This window comes from Penicillium rubens (genome assembly GCF_028828025.1).
Source record: "Penicillium rubens strain IBT 27055 chromosome Unknown utg000003l_segment0_segment0, whole genome shotgun sequence".
NCBI classification, from domain to species: Eukaryota; Fungi; Ascomycota; class Eurotiomycetes; order Eurotiales; family Aspergillaceae; genus Penicillium; species Penicillium rubens.
Window position 1 is genome coordinate 4,632,436 of NW_026890601.1, and position 14,978 is coordinate 4,647,413.

At 50.9% G+C, this 14,978-nt stretch overlaps 6 protein-coding genes across 6 annotated transcripts; 2 read left to right on the top strand and 4 right to left on the bottom strand.

Moving 5' to 3' along the window:
• Positions 1-399: 399 nt before the first annotated feature.
• Positions 400-4,177, top strand: N7525_007976 (putative MATH and UCH domain protein; the record flags this gene model as incomplete). The annotated part of the gene is made up of 4 exons (XM_002568401.2): positions 400-649; positions 702-2,777; positions 2,831-3,545; positions 3,601-4,177. 4 exons carry the CDS (start codon positions 400-402, stop codon positions 4,175-4,177), a joined length of 3,618 nt encoding a protein of 1,205 aa, XP_002568447.2.
• Positions 4,178-4,617: 440 nt separating this feature from the next.
• N7525_007977 (rRNA (cytosine-C5-)-methyltransferase NOP2) lies at positions 4,618-6,819 on the bottom strand (the record flags this gene model as incomplete). The annotated part of the gene is made up of 1 exon (XM_002568402.2): positions 4,618-6,819. The coding sequence occupies one exon, from the start codon at positions 6,817-6,819 to the stop codon at positions 4,618-4,620; it is 2,202 nt and encodes a 733-aa protein (XP_002568448.1).
• A 292-nt stretch (positions 6,820-7,111) lies between these two features.
• On the top strand, positions 7,112-7,880 carry N7525_007978 (uncharacterized protein; the record flags this gene model as incomplete). Its single annotated transcript, XM_002568403.2, has 2 exons — positions 7,112-7,222; positions 7,299-7,880. 2 exons carry the CDS (start codon positions 7,112-7,114, stop codon positions 7,878-7,880), a joined length of 693 nt encoding a protein of 230 aa, XP_002568449.2.
• Positions 7,881-8,543: 663 nt separating this feature from the next.
• Positions 8,544-11,166, bottom strand: N7525_007979 (cell differentiation and development protein Fsr1; the record flags this gene model as incomplete). The annotated part of the gene is made up of 4 exons (XM_002568404.2): positions 8,544-8,803; positions 8,861-10,669; positions 10,733-11,011; positions 11,067-11,166. The coding sequence occupies 4 exons, from the start codon at positions 11,164-11,166 to the stop codon at positions 8,544-8,546; spliced, it is 2,448 nt and encodes an 815-aa protein (XP_002568450.2).
• A 731-nt stretch (positions 11,167-11,897) lies between these two features.
• rad14 (DNA repair protein RAD14) lies at positions 11,898-13,122 on the bottom strand (the record flags this gene model as incomplete). The annotated part of the gene is made up of 3 exons (XM_002568405.1): positions 11,898-12,313; positions 12,371-12,962; positions 13,021-13,122. The coding sequence occupies 3 exons, from the start codon at positions 13,120-13,122 to the stop codon at positions 11,898-11,900; spliced, it is 1,110 nt and encodes a 369-aa protein (XP_002568451.1).
• Positions 13,123-13,352: 230 nt separating this feature from the next.
• N7525_007981 (uncharacterized protein) lies at positions 13,353-14,413 on the bottom strand (the record flags this gene model as incomplete). The annotated part of the gene is made up of 2 exons (XM_002568406.2): positions 13,353-13,792; positions 13,861-14,413. 2 exons carry the CDS (start codon positions 14,411-14,413, stop codon positions 13,353-13,355), a joined length of 993 nt encoding a protein of 330 aa, XP_002568452.2.
• Between the last annotated feature and the right edge of the window lie 565 nt (positions 14,414-14,978).

The window sequence follows — 14,978 nt, forward strand, 5'->3', positions numbered from 1 at the left end:
TATAAATACTTAACACATAATGTAAAGGCCAAGTCTATACCAAATGGACCCACTCGGCAACTTCCCCCGGACTCTTTCTTTTTTTTCTCTTTTTTTTCGGGTTTTTCTCTTATCGTTTTTCTTTTTTTGGTTTTTCCTTTCTTTTTCTGTTTTCCTCTTTTCCTTTTTACTTTCGGACTTTTTCTTCTGTTCATCTATTCTTCTTTTCTTCCTTTCTTCCCTTATTATCTATTCTCTAATTTGTTCATTCGTTTTCTCTTGTTCCTCTATCGCTTCTCTCCACAGGGCCATCTCCACAACCTTCTTATCCGATAAGCCCTTATCAATCTTTATACAGTACATATACGCTTTATATATCTTCTCAAACACATTCGTTGGAACTGTTCGTTTTCGAAGGCAATGGACCCCTTACCCAATTTGTCAGTCCCCGAGACTGAAGTGGAGGATACGGTGAGAACGAATACAGAGACCGAGTCAGCAAACCAATCCCCCGAATCATCACGTTCAACTCCTCAAGCTGCGCCAATACCGCCCTCGGAAGAGCTGGAACATGCCTATTGGGCAGAGTACGAGGAGGATACAACCGTCCCAGATGAGGACGAGATGAAAGAGATTGTCAGCGGTGATTCGGATTATAGTGCCAGTGACCGTACGTGTCCACCTTACAAGACTATGCAGTGTGTTTACTGACCCCATGACAGACAAATATTGGGAAACCAACTTCTTTCGGGATTTGGGAGATCCTGAATACATCCCTACCGAAAAGGCCCGCCTCACGTGGACGTTCAAAGGTGTTCGGGGCACTCCCGAAAACCCGAATCGTGATAAAATCATTCGCTCCCCACCGGCATTTGTTGGGGGTTATTGGTGGCGAATCAAGTTCTATCCTCGGGGGAACAATGTCAATGCATTGAGCGTCTACCTCGAGTGCTCTACCACTATGCCCGCTCCAGAGGGGAAGCTCCCTGAGACGGAATTTACGGTCCGTCGAGGCCCAGCCGATGCCTCACTGGATGATAGCGCCCCGGATATTCAAATAAAGACTACAGCCATGGACGACGCATCAGCGTGGTTTGAGAACTACAAGTCTCAATATCCTGCGGCCACGGACACCCAATCTGATCATGGAACCTCGGACTCTTGGCGTGTGTCCGCACAGGTTGGTGTCATTGTATACAACCCACAAGAGCCACGCACCGGGTGGATGCAGTCTTCGTGCCATCAATTTAACGCTCACAACCTGGACTGGGGGTGGACATATTTCCACGGCCCATGGGACCAAATCCATTCGCGCCGCCGGGGCCAACATCGTGCTCTCCTGAATGACGATACGCTCTCGTTTGACGCGTACATTCGTGTAGTGAACGACCCCACCAAGTCCCTCTGGTGGCATCCAAGTGATTCCGAGCCGACTTGGGACAGCATGGCACTGACCGGCTACCGACCTCTGGGTGACTCGATCATCAATCATAGCCCAGAGGTAGCCGGGCTTGCCTCGTGGCTGCACGTTGCTCCGTTCTGCAAGATCATCCAGGGTGTTGACGTACTTGAACATCTCACCAATGCCGATGCTAGGCCGAAGCCTCTATGTGATGCTCTTCAAAGGCTTCTGTGGCAGCTTCGCCGCCAGACACTCTCCGCGAGCTTTGTCGATACGGACGGCGTGACTAGTACTTTGCGCAATCTCCACGAGTTTTCGAGCGATGTGTCCGAATTTTGGGAGCGCCTACGTCGCAGTTTGGAACTAGAGCTGAAGGGAACGGAGGCTGGCAAACAATTCGCTCACCTATTTGACAGTCCGGTTGTGAATCGTCCATCTTCTGATGGCGGAGTCACCGTGAACATGCTGCCGACTGACTTCAACTCGCGTATCTACGTGCCAGTTGATCAAGCCAAGTCTACCTACGAAGCCGTTAGTGGATACTTGAGTGCTAAGCCCGGTCGATGGTCGCTTCCACCGCTTCTGCATTTGGAGTTTGGCCGCCATACTCTGGATAAAGGCAAACGTTGGCAGCTGCGGTATGATAAAGTGGAGTTGGATGAGCAATTAGACCTAGCTCCGTGGGTGGTTGATGGCCAGGGTAGCAAGTATGTCCTTTATGGTTATATTGTTCATCGTGGCCGCCGCACCTCGGGCAAGTTCTTTAGCATCCTTCGCCCTGCGGGTCCGGGCACCACATGGCTAGCTTTTGACGATGGCAGCGACAACCGCGTGGAGTGCTTGACCCAGAAAACAGCCATGGGTCCACACCTCGGTCTTGATCCTTCCCAGACTGTGGATCATAAGAAGGGTCATGACGTGCCTGTTGTGGCAATGTATATCCGCGGAGACATGATATCGGAGCTTTTGCCTGGTCCCCAAGGGCCTTGGGAAGTTCCCGAGGCCTTGCAACAATATTATGAAACAGGCGTGTATCACTCTGATGATAAGCCTACGCATCATGTCCAAGTTGAGGTTTATGCGCTTCCACAATATGACCAGTTGGCCAGCCTGTTTGACTCCTACGATCTCATGGCACAGGCCAAAGCAGCAAACAGTGTCATGTACATGGTTTTGCCCCGCTCATCACGCTTAGCAGAACTACGCAAAAGAATTGCTATGTGGAAGTCCTCAGGCTCTGACCACATTGCTCCCGAGCGGGTTCGTTTCTGGCAGATTGGTGACTCCTTTGCTCAATCTGGATCATCGCTGGCGTTTGATCGCACTACGGATTTGAATGTTCCCCTGGATCCATCATTGAGTGTCATTCGGTTCTGGATGGAAATCATCTCGGAAGGTACGTGATTTCATTCACTTTGTTTTTACCATCACCTCGCTAATCCCTAGCAGAAGATGCTCAATTCTTCGCCATACCTGATCCTCCTGCGATGACCACTTCAGGGGATAAGCCGGATGACATGGTCGTCGAGAACTTGATACACGAAGCTTCTGAAAATGTGCTTGTGGCCGAAGGAGATGCCGTGGCTAGCTCATCAGGGAGTGCTCCCCACGAGGGTCCTGCTGCATCAGATACAGATACCGTGCACTCTGTCATCGATGATGGATCACTGCCTCCGTTAGCCACGATGTCCCCAGAGAATGATTCTTTTGCTACTGAAAGGGCAGAACAGGAAGTGGTGCTAGCTGCTGCTGCCCGTGATCAACAATCGACGGCTCTTGTTACGGCAGATGCATCAACAGAAGCCACAAGCTCCGCTCATGTATCACCTCCCGAAGTTGTGTCTTCTGTGTCAGAAGTCGCGCCTCAAGCACTGACCCAATCAGAGGTCAAGTTACCTGTTGGTCATACTTACTACTTCATTCAAATGTTCGACGCAGACAATCAAGTACTTCGTACCGTGGGGTCATTCTTCTCCAAGCTTGATTCCAACGTCAAAGCGTCCATCAGACGCCATTTACAGCGGCCTCTTCGCCAAGACTTCCTCGTGTGGAAACGAGTCGATGGTGCTGCCGTTACCACAGTGTCGCCTGCTGACAGCTTTGATGATGTGGTAGCTCCGCACGGAGCGTGTTTCATTGTGGGGGATAAGCTGACGAAGGATAAGTAAGTACACATATATCCGGTTTCCAAGGTTATCTTCCTTCTAACGCAAACACAGGCGTACTCAACTGGCTTTATCGGGATTGTTCACCAGTCCTGACCGTCTGGTTCAGTACCTGTGGGCCGAGTCTCGCGGTCATCCAATCCAAGGTTTCACCGGCGTTAAGACCATCGAAGCCAACTTCACCAGCGACTACTACAGCGGTCACTTCCTCAAGGGCTATCACCATGGTAGAGGCAAGCACATCTCTAGCACAGGCATGATGTACGAAGGCGACTTCGTCTTTGGCCGACGCCATGGCCAGGGCAAACTAAATTACCCCACCGGCGACTCATACGACGGTGATTGGGTCGAAGATGTATGCCATGGACAAGGTACTTACATTGAGAAGACGACAGGCAACAAGTATATCGGCGGCTTCAAGGATGGAAAACGCCACGGCAAGGGCATCAGCTATTGGGAAGTGGCTGACGCAGAGTTGGATCTGTGCCAAATCTGTTACACTGAGGAAATGGATGCCGTCTTCGCTGAGTGTGGTCACCTTTGTTCCTGCGTGGCTTGTGCGAACCTCGTGAACCTGTGTCCGATGTGCCGCAAAGAGGTTAAGAAGGTGATCAAGATTTATCGAGCATAGAGTGGTATCTGGTTTGCTGTATATAGACGTTCCCGACTGGCCTTTTTGAATTTTGGGCACTTGATTTTTAGCGAACGGTGATTTAGGACAGGAGTGGTTCGATTGGTTTTATATCCTCCTGATTTTGGTTATATACACCTACCAGTAGATTTAGATTGTTGGATACACAGCAGTTCTCATACTCTCTATATCCGACGCCTTGGGACTTGCATGATTTGATTTAGCATTTTACATTGGATTCTCTATACTCTTTTATTCGTTTTATTTCCTTTTTTCTTTCTTTTTTTTTTTTTTTTTTTTTGAAACACAGTTTGATCTTCATTGAACAAAAGGTATATCCAGTGCGCCGGGTCCCGGACCTAATACATGATGCTTTTGACTTGCCCGAAGAATGAAAAACGAAGAATTATACACAAAGAGATAAACGATCAGGTCATTGATCATTTGCTGGCCTTCTTGGCCGACTTCTTATCCTTCTTCTCGGCCTTGCCCTTGGCCGCAGCCTTCTTCTCTTCCTTTTCCGCAGTCACCGGCTTCTTGTCTTCCTTGGCCACGGTCTTCTTCTCGCTCTTTGGCTCATTGGTAGTCTTCTTCGAGGCAACGGCATTGGTCTCTTCTTCCTGGCTTGGTGCGGCCGTTTCGTTTGCCTTCTCTGACACCTCCACCTTGCTCTTCTTGGGCTTGTTCAAAACACCCTTAGGGTTGAGACCCTTGCGACGGAGACGGTTGCGCTCAGCGCGAGCAATGCGCTCAGCGTCCTCTGGGTCCTCGAATGAGCTGAAGGCACCACCCTCGAAATCAGCGGCGTGTCCATTCTCATCAACAATGGGGGTCTTATCAATGGACTCATCGTCCGTGGAGGCGGCCGAGGAAGTACTGCGAGACTTCTTGGGGCCCTTGGAGCGGGGTTCGGTGTCGTCCGATTTGGCCACGGGGGTCACGGCTGTCTTCTTGAGCTTGCAGACATAGAAGCCGTCGACGTTCTCGCGGTGAGGGAAGTAACGGCGGGTGAGCGCCATCTTAGGATCGAAAGTCTTGCCCATATAGCTGAGGAATCCAGGGCTACCGAAACCACCGAGACCGGTGTCCACAATCTTGACATTAGGACGCTTGCGAAGAACGTACTGCACGACGGCCTCGTTCTCTTCGACTGTCACACTGCAAGTAGAGTAGACAATGTATCCACCGGTCTTGGAGGCGTGATCGACAGAATCAATCGCGGCCAGAAGAAGCTGGCGCTGCATGTGGGGAATGGCGAGGAAATCACGCTCGTTCTTGGAGGTCTTGACACCGGGATCCTTCGAGATAACACCGGTACCGGTGCAGGGAGCATCGAGCAAGACACGGTCAAAGCCACCCATGGCCTTGGGGAAAGCAGTGCGGGCATCCATATTCGTCACGATGGTGTTCTTGCAGCCAAGACGGTGAATGTTACCAATCAAACCTTTGGCACGGGGTTTGCTGGCATCGTTTGCGACGACACAGCCAGTGTTGCGCATCAGAGCGGACATGTATGTTGTCTTACCACCGGGAGCAGAGGCCATATCAAGAACACGCTCATTAGGCTGGGGAGCGAGAGCCATGACGGGAAGGAAAGAAGAGGCAGCCTGGAGAATATAGTGACCGGCCAGGTACTCGGGAGTGGCACCCAAGGGGACCGGAGACTCGAAAACTTGAAGGCCAACCTTGGACCATTTGCCAACGGGCTCGAGGACAACACCACGGTTGATGAGGGCCTGGGCGAGTGATCGGCGGTTGGTTCGCAGAGTGTTGGTACGGATAACGACAGGGCGAGGAGTCTCGTTAGCTTCGAAGAAGGCAAATGCCTCTCTGGGGGTGAACAGGTTGAACAGCTTCTCAGCCAGGAAACGGGTGTAGCCGTAGTATGTGCAGATATCGTCGAGCAGGAGATCGATATAGTCGGTACGCGACTTACCGGGCAGGCCGAGAGTCTTCAGGTCACCCAGGATTCGGATGGTGTCTGTGATGCGCTGGCGAAGCAGCTGCAGATCGGGGGCGAGTCCCTGCTGGGTCTGGTCGGCGAACACATCGGGTGCAGCGATGTTGGTCTGCAGGGCGGCTTCCTGCATTTCCTGCTCGGCGGCCTCTTCCTCCTCTTGTTGTTCAGCATCCAACTTCCGGGACAGACCCTCGATGTTTGCGGCGGTCAATCTCTCTTCGGCATCGGAGTCCTCGTCGTCAGAGAACATGGCTCCACGGGTGTGGCCCTCCTCGTCAGAATCGACAACAGAGTCGTCATCCTCTAGGTCCGACAGCCCTTCAACCTCGTCATCGCTACCCATTGAGCCTTCACTAATCCCATCGAGATCACCGAACTCATCATCATCCTCCATATCCTCATCATCATCAGACATAGGCACCGGCACGGCCTTCTTTGTGACCGACGGCTGCTTCTTAGGTTCCTTAGACTCGGCCTTGGAAGCAGCGCCATTTACCTTCTTTTTCTTGGGAGCCTCCTTCTTCGAGACAGCCTCATCTGCATCAGATCTGCGACGCTTTGCTGGTGCAGGCTTCGGAGGCGCCTCAGCCCCGCCAGCCTTGCGTTTCTTGAGCATTGTGATTTTCGACTCGTCGAGCGGGGCCGGGGGGCCCTGCTTCTTCATACGGCGACCGACACCCATTGTGAAAAATTGGTGTGTATGGGTACGTTAATGGGTGTTTGCTCTCTCGGGGAGCTTGTAATTTCTTTCCATCTTTTTTTTTTCTTCGGGCGGTGACTGCCAGCAGTACGGAAGGAATCAAAGGCGGTGTGCTTGTTTATATTTGTGCCTTGTAGTTAAGGTGTCTATTGTCCCATCGGCGTCAAGTGAACTCCCCCAGGTCCAGACTTCCTCTAGTCCAACTACTATCGCCTTTGATTTGCTTTCTCTCTCTATTTGTCTTGAGAATCTCTACCAATCTAAATTGCTCACCATGTCAGAGCTTACTTTTACCAAATCATTCCTGTCCACGCTGGACTCGCGGCCCATCAAGCTTCGCGCTGATCATGTCTTCGACCCAGAGCAGATTGGACTACGAGTTCCCGTGAGTCTTGATGCGAAATTCCCTAGCTTGACTCACCGAGCAGGATCATTCTGACATGCTTTTTGATAAACGACAGTACACCCTCCCCCGCCTTTCAGCCCCGCACCCTCCGATGCCCAAAAAAGTGAAGTCAACACAGGCACCAGGCTCATCCAAATCAATCACTGTCCGCGTCAAGTCTGCCCGCAACCCTGCTCTGGAGTTTGTGATCTCCAATGCCCCTCTCTCGACCACTTCGGTCCAGGACATCCGAGATGCTGTGCAAGTGCGTGTCACCGATGTGCAGGGAGGCCAGGTTCCGCTAGACAAGATCAAGATCTTATACAAGCGCAAGCCAGTAACTGGAACTGGAAAGACATTGGCCGAGGTCTTGGCAGATGAACCCGCTATCATGGCGGGAGGCAAAGAAGTCGAGATAGGGGTGATGATCATTGGTGGCGCCCAGGTGGTTGAATCTGCTGTGGCTCAACCGGAGATTACCGAGAAGCGGGATGAATCACCGCCCAAGGCTGCTATAGGTCCGAGTGGGGAGGAAGTGTTGCGTACAGAGGCCTTCTGGGATGACCTGCAAGGCTATCTCGAGCAACGATTGAAGGACGAGGAAGAAGCAAAACGGTTGAGATTGGTGTTCAAAGAGGCGTGGAGCTCAGCCAAGTAAAACTATTCCCACGACAGCAGCGAAATAATGTCAATATCGAATGATACCTGTATTTGTTCCAGTCGTTTCACATATGCCTCGTGTCAATGATAGTCTGACAAGGCCGAGTTTGCTCGATGAACGGTAGGATTCAAATATTATACACACAATGAGCTATTAATGTCTAAGGCACGCTACATGGGCGCATCGAGGGAGAAAAGGGGGAATTTCCCCCATTCATCTGTGGACACCAAGCAAACTGATACGTCAAATATCAGGATCATTGAACCCAATCAAGACCCTATCACAAGAGCAAATGGAACAGTATTCGAACAAGGTATGTTCTAGTTCCCATAGAAAGTAGAGCATGTACCGAAACAGTTGAAAGAAAATATCCACGCACGCCAGGGAATCTTTGTCGAACATGTTATCAGCGAAGTAAAAAGTACACAAGTTGAAAAGAAAACAGAAATAGAAAAGAAAAGCGCAAAATCACGTATGCGAGTATCATAAACCACACAGCGTCGGTGAACACCATTGCAAATGCTCGAAAGAAAACTGGTCCGGCTAATCGCTCATCCAGTTCATGGGATCATACAGAAAACGACGAGCAGACGCGAAGAGATACACACACAGGTATAACGCAAGAAGAATCATACACGGGTTTTCATTCCGTCATTTCAATCATCGGGAGCAGACCTTGACCAGGCCATCTCCACCACCGCCAACGACCCAGTGGCCATCACGGCTCCATACTACAGCACAGACTCCTTCGCCACGCATTAGCCGGTGACCGGTCAGCTCCTGGGTACAGCTGCGCTTCTCAAGGTTCCAGAATCGCAAGCTTGCATCGTGGCCAGCTGAAACGAGCTCACGTCCATCCGGAGACAATGACAGTGAGGCTATCGCAGCGGGATGAGCAAGCATTGTGTATGTACATTGACCTGTATCAAATGTTAGCGTGTTGTCGGAAATACCAAGGTCATTTAAATGTTACTTACCACTATTGGCATCGAAGAAGCGGATGTATCGGTCCTCATAACCACTGATGATTACACCCTCAACGTTGCTTGATCCAGTGGCTCCGTGGACCACTTCTTCTTCTTCTGCCATCGCGCGGTTGGGATCAAGATTAACGGTTCCATCAAAGCCCACAGTGGTGGCGACTACTGAGTTCACCCCAGTAGCTGGCGTGCCGTCATATGTCTCGAGACTAGCCATACCCGCAATTTCTTCGCCGGTCCGCGTGTCGTAAACAATAATAGAGGCATCCGAGTAGGAGACGACAAAGTTGACGCCTGCAAGAGACAAGGGGCTGATGCATGTTGGGGAAGGGGAATTGAGGCGGGGGATGCGATGAACAATGGTGTAATTGAAAGCTGGAGTGGTAGCAACACTGGGGGGAGGCAAGGTTGGGAAGTTGGAACCGGAGGGCATTGAGTTTGAGTTCGCGCGTTGGCTTCTACCTTGACGGCGATTTCCAGGCGGGGATGCGGCGCTGATAGCCCAAATCAGGACGTAGCCATCTGCTGCGCCAGAGGCCAGAAGGATGCGATCCGAGCCACCATATTGGCTGCTTGAGTCGCCAAAGACAGAACCCATGGTCCCGGGAAGCACGCAGAGTCCCCAGACTGCATCTTTGTGCTCGTTGAAGGTGGCCTTGGGATCAATCCGCCCACGTTCCCATAAACGCACGCTAGCATCTTGGCCGCCTGAAAACACCAGCCCATCGCCCAAAACACGACCGCCATTGGAGATGTTCTGGGACGATGAACAGGCGGCAAGAGAAGTCACGGCGCCTTCATGGCCGCGATGAGTGAAGTAGCTCGTAATGTCCGAGTCATGGCTGGAACCAGTCCCAGAGCCACCAGAGGTACCTGGGATGATCCATCTCTTGATCGTTCCATCGTCGCTGCAAGTGCAGATCTCGGGCTCTTCTGGACTACCACCACCGGTGAAGATGACAGATCGAATCACATCCAGGTGGCCACGCAGCACAAACCGGACTTGGAAGATAGAATCTTGCTTTTGTCCGAAGGTCGCGCCCGCCTCCCGGGCATCAATTGCACCATCGCTCTTGCGCATTGATCCTGAACTCGTCCTTCGGTGGGGGAGAGACCCGTCCTTGCTCGGCTCAGAGCTCATAAAGTTGGCATTTGGGAAAGCATGGGTATCCGGGCGATGAGGCGGGATGGGTCCGGTGACCACGAGTTCCTGCTCTGCCGGTTCGTCAAAGTTCCACCCATCCACATCCTCTGTTCTTTTCTCAGTCAAATTTTTCGGATTCACATCCTCCTTGACGACCACTCGAGGGCCCTGGGCCTCGTATGCCTGGTTTGGGCGTTCACCCACTGTGCCCTGTTCATATACTTGGGTTCGGTTTTCAACTGCTGCGACGGGGGCTTGTTGCGGGTCCAGTGACCGTCGATCCATGGCATCCCGAGGGAGATACTGGTTTTGACCACGAGCCATGGCATTGTCAGAGTAGTGATTGGACATCGGTTGGTGGTTTTGCAGTGCCATTTCACGTGCCATGACGTGGTTCGCTTTCTGACGTTGCTGCTGAAGATAAGCCTCCTCCAAGTTCTGTTGCGACAGCTGTGAATTGCCATAAAGCTGGCCTGACATATCGGAGTCATTGATGTCGGGTGGCGGGTGGGAAGCGGGTATAACATGGTACGCAATCTCGTTGGAGGCTTTGGACAGGTAGCTTCGGACTTTGTCCATGTCCTCACTTTGACCCTCATGCTGGCTTTCGTTGTCGGCTGCTTCGTCATTCTCATGGTCCGTGCTCGGCTTGGGGCGATGCGCTGGTGAATAACTCAGTCAATATTCCCACGTCGCGTGCTAGCATACAATTGTGAGGCACGTACCTTTCAGGAAGCTGACGCTTTCACGTGCAGCATCTTTAGGATCCTTAGAGTCTTCGGGCTTTTCGTTGTTTGACAGCTTCTTGACCTTCTCTCTCTCCCTCTTTAGAGCGGTCTCCATCAGGCGAACATGTTTCCCGAGGGACTCATGCAAGCGCTTGCTTGTGCGCAGATCGCCTTCCAATCGACCAATGCGTGATTTCATCTCTGCCCGTTCAATCTCCCATGCATTGCGGTCGCGCTCGTGTCGGTGCCATTCTGTCTGTAGGAAGCGCATTACACCTGGACACGGATATCAGTCAATGGAATTCAAGCAACCAGGTGAATTCATGCGTACCCTGTAATGTGTATTCTGTCCCCTGTGGGCCATTCGAACCATCCATGGCGCCAGCCATTCCTCCGATCCCAGCCATGGCTGACGGAGATTGCCAGGACATGAACAAATGAACAAACACAGGACGGGTCGAGGCTCTGAAGGGTCAAAGCACTGCAGGAGGTACCGGGAACGAAATCAGGCCGGTAGTAAATCAAGTGACGTGTAAGGTGCGAGCTTCGGTTTCTCCTGACCCCGGTAAATCGTATCCGCGGTAAGCGACTCAAGTCCCCTAATGGCGACGGCAAGGAACCACTTCCACGCCGAGTCAGCCTGTGGATGAGATATCCTAAGGAGGAAGATCCAAACGAGAGGAGCAAGGTCGGACAATGATAGGAAAGTTATGAGGATGAGAGTGTGCCTGTACTGACCTTTTGTTATGGTGAAGATGGCTTGGCCTCGGGGGTGTCTGACCGCCTTCTTAATGGGGAAAATTGACCTGCCCTTTACTATGTAGGTAGGTAGCCCTGGAGGTATATGATAGTTGGGTAAGTAATTGGATGAATTGCAGGGATTTTGAATGTACATGAGAGAAATTCCGCATGTGATACTAAATTCAACAGGTTAGGAGCGACCACAGGCCGAGTTCTTCAGGTTCTTCGGATAACTATGGACTACATCCATTATATAGTTAGCTGCATGTATATGCTCCAACAACACAAGAATAATGAAATAACCATTATTCAAATATTTTTCACGAAGATCCAATACCAGAGCAAAATGTCTAATAGGTCTAAATACTAAATTTGCTCGTGGTCTCATACAATAATCGATCATGCTATGGTACATTATGGTCTAGAACTCGAGCTCTTCCACCTCCATCCCACATTCTACACACGTCTTGACACCAATTCCAGTTTCTGGATTCTCAATGGATCGCCCCCATTGATGAACATGCTTCCGGCCAGAACCGAGATCGTCGCCAAACTCTCCGCCTGAAGGACCTTGTCGATTGCGACGGTAGGCCTCCACACGTGTGCGTTTCTTCAGGTCCTGCAGCTTCGTTTTGAATTTGGCCTCCCGCCGTCGTTTCTTATCACTTTCTCGTCGTTCAAACTCAGCATCCAGCGCCTCTGCCGAGCCCCATTTCTTCTCGGAAAATGCATATTCTTCCACTTGGTATCGTAGATACAACATCATACTGTTCCATGTAGATTTGTGTGGATTCGGACGCTCGAGGCGTGGAAGAAGCTCTTCGTCTCGGAGTTCAGCTATAAGTAGGCTGATTAGCACATCTCTCTCTTCATAGGCGACAATCAGGTACTCACGATCTGTCAAGAGATAATCTTCTTTGGCTTCCGTCTTGGTCAACAGACTGTATTTCTCTGGGTGCTTCTCCTTGCAAGCATGACAGATGCAGCACTTAAGTTCTTCTTCCCATTTCCAGTCAAGTTCGAGACTGCCACATTCACGGCATGTCTTCTGCTTGCTTTTATCATCTAGGACACTTAGACCTGGTTCAAAGGGTCCCTCCCGGTTTCGCTTTAGTGATTGGAGTAGCTGATGGCGTTCCCATTCCTTCTGCGTCATATGTGCTGGTTTTTGTACTTCTTTCCCATCCGGCACGTGGAGTTGCTTATTGAACGGGTCATCTTCCTGTGTCAAAAATCCACCCTTCGTGTCGGTCATCTTGCTAAAGTCATAGTCGACATAGCTCGTGAAGTTTCGGGCTGGCCTGATGGAGTCCAATGGGCGATTTGAAGAAGACGCATCACGCATATTAGCGGGCTGATTGGATGTCGCCATCGAGGTGAACGAGCGCTTGGCACCTGTTGCGGGCTGAGAAGTATTTGGAGCGGCTTGAGATAGTTCGGCTTCACGTCTCTCCCGGAGAGCTTTAGCTTTCATGCGACTAATTTCCTATCGGAAAGACTAGTTAGTTTTGGCTGGCCATGTCGCAAGCTTGGAAGGAACTTACCATCCTCCGTTGTTGTTCAGGAGTGATGGGGGCGCGGGGAAGCTGTCCTGGCCCCGACTCCTTGGGCTGTGAAGGTGGGGTTGATGGCCGTTCCGCTGACATTGTGAGATTATTCTCTGGACAGTAATGGCCGTTTTTGTTGTCGATAGTTTGGATGATATGAGAAACAAGGCGGAAGGCGGAAGGCGGCCAGACCGATCTGCCAACCACGTGATGTTCGGGGTTATATTCGCGACGTCATTGGCCCGTCCCCGGAGTAAACAGTAACACTGAAATCAATATCTTGGAGAATATTAGTTTGAATTGACGAGGAAATCGAGTTAATCGAGAAGCTATGAGTCTGCAACCGGATAATCAAAGTCTTCCTCTCGGTCCTGGCCATACAAAACCTCACACACGCCCCCTACCGGTACATCCATGACGGCGTCGGTTCCCTCACTCCAAATTTCGCGCCAATTGACTTTGCGATTTTGGGGGCCCATGATCTGATATGAGGTGGCACCGGGCTTCATTTTGGTAGCACCGCCGGGACGTCTCCGCGCCTTTCCATCAATCACCGATACATTCGCAACCTCATCAACAATGTTCTCGATGCTGTGCATGGGCAAAGTAAGATAGCCTGTATTATATGTGGCGAGTGCAGCGTAAATGTAGATGAGTAGCATCACCAACCATGCGGGGATCGCCAGCGACCACCAACGGTTGGGATAATAGTAGATACCAAGTTGATGGAGGAACGGTGATGGGAGATATGACCATAGGAGATAAAACACTGAGTTGGCCCGGTTAGTATGCGGGAGACCACGAGAGACTGGGCCGGAAATTCCCCATGAGACTTACAAAAAGCCAATGATGAAGCTAGGTATAACACGAAGCCATAATATTCATATGTAGGAACCTTGGGACTGGCGCGCGGAACGGTGGTTGCGCGACGAGCTGACTTGGCGACTGCCGCCTCGGTATCGTTGGGAGTCTCTACATCGGAACTGTCCGGAGTAGTTGGACGTGACGTAGTAGTCGAAAAGGGTGGTCGAAGAAGAGAAGTAAGTGAGGGAGAGGGCGGTAGAGGGGTGGGTGGACGATTGTAGAACGGAGGCGCAAATGCATTGGGGCCATGGAGAGAGCTGGAGGACTGGCGAAATGGATGATTCCGGTCAATATTAGAAGAATCATCAGAGTCTGTATCGGAGAATGATTGATGCTCTAGCGAGTAGTGCGACTGGAAATCCGCATCGTCCTCCACCTCAATCTCCTCATAGCCGGGGGAGGTGACACTCTCGGCTTCGTAGCTCTCTTGCTGTTCTTCCGGGGATATAGGGTCTTCAGCCAGTAGGGGCGGAAAGGGCTGCTTGGCCTCTAAGGACGAATTGAACGTCCTTGCCGAGTTCTCCATTTCGCGAAATGACGAAGAGTTGGTGTTGTTGGTAGCTCCCCTTTTTCTGCAATCATCACCAGATTCACCGCCCATATCCACCTTATCTACCGTAACCCGTGTATGTTGTACCCAGATTATACCGCCCTGTATACCGCCATACTGTGACAAGAATACGTAGTCGCTTATACGGCCGTAGTCTTCTTGGTGATTTTCTCAGATAGCTTTTCCTATAGTCTTTTCGTATGTCCTTTTAGTGGTCTTTTGTGGAAGTCGCAGATCGATGCCTGGACTCTTCTAGTTGATCACATATAGATCACATACACTGAAGGTCAAAACAATACAACTACCTCAGGATGTATAGCAAGATACCTATATTGTAGGTACATATGTATGTTTAGATATACACCCCATACATCCCCGACTTATGTGCCATTTCGGATCGAATCCGCTGCAGAGGCGGCACATCCCGCTCTCGGCCTCTCCGACTCGAACTTCAACGCAAAAATAAAAAAAAAATCCAAATCCCTTTTCCCCTGCATTTTCAATGCGTTATTCTCCATATCCTCATTCTCCCAACTTTCTT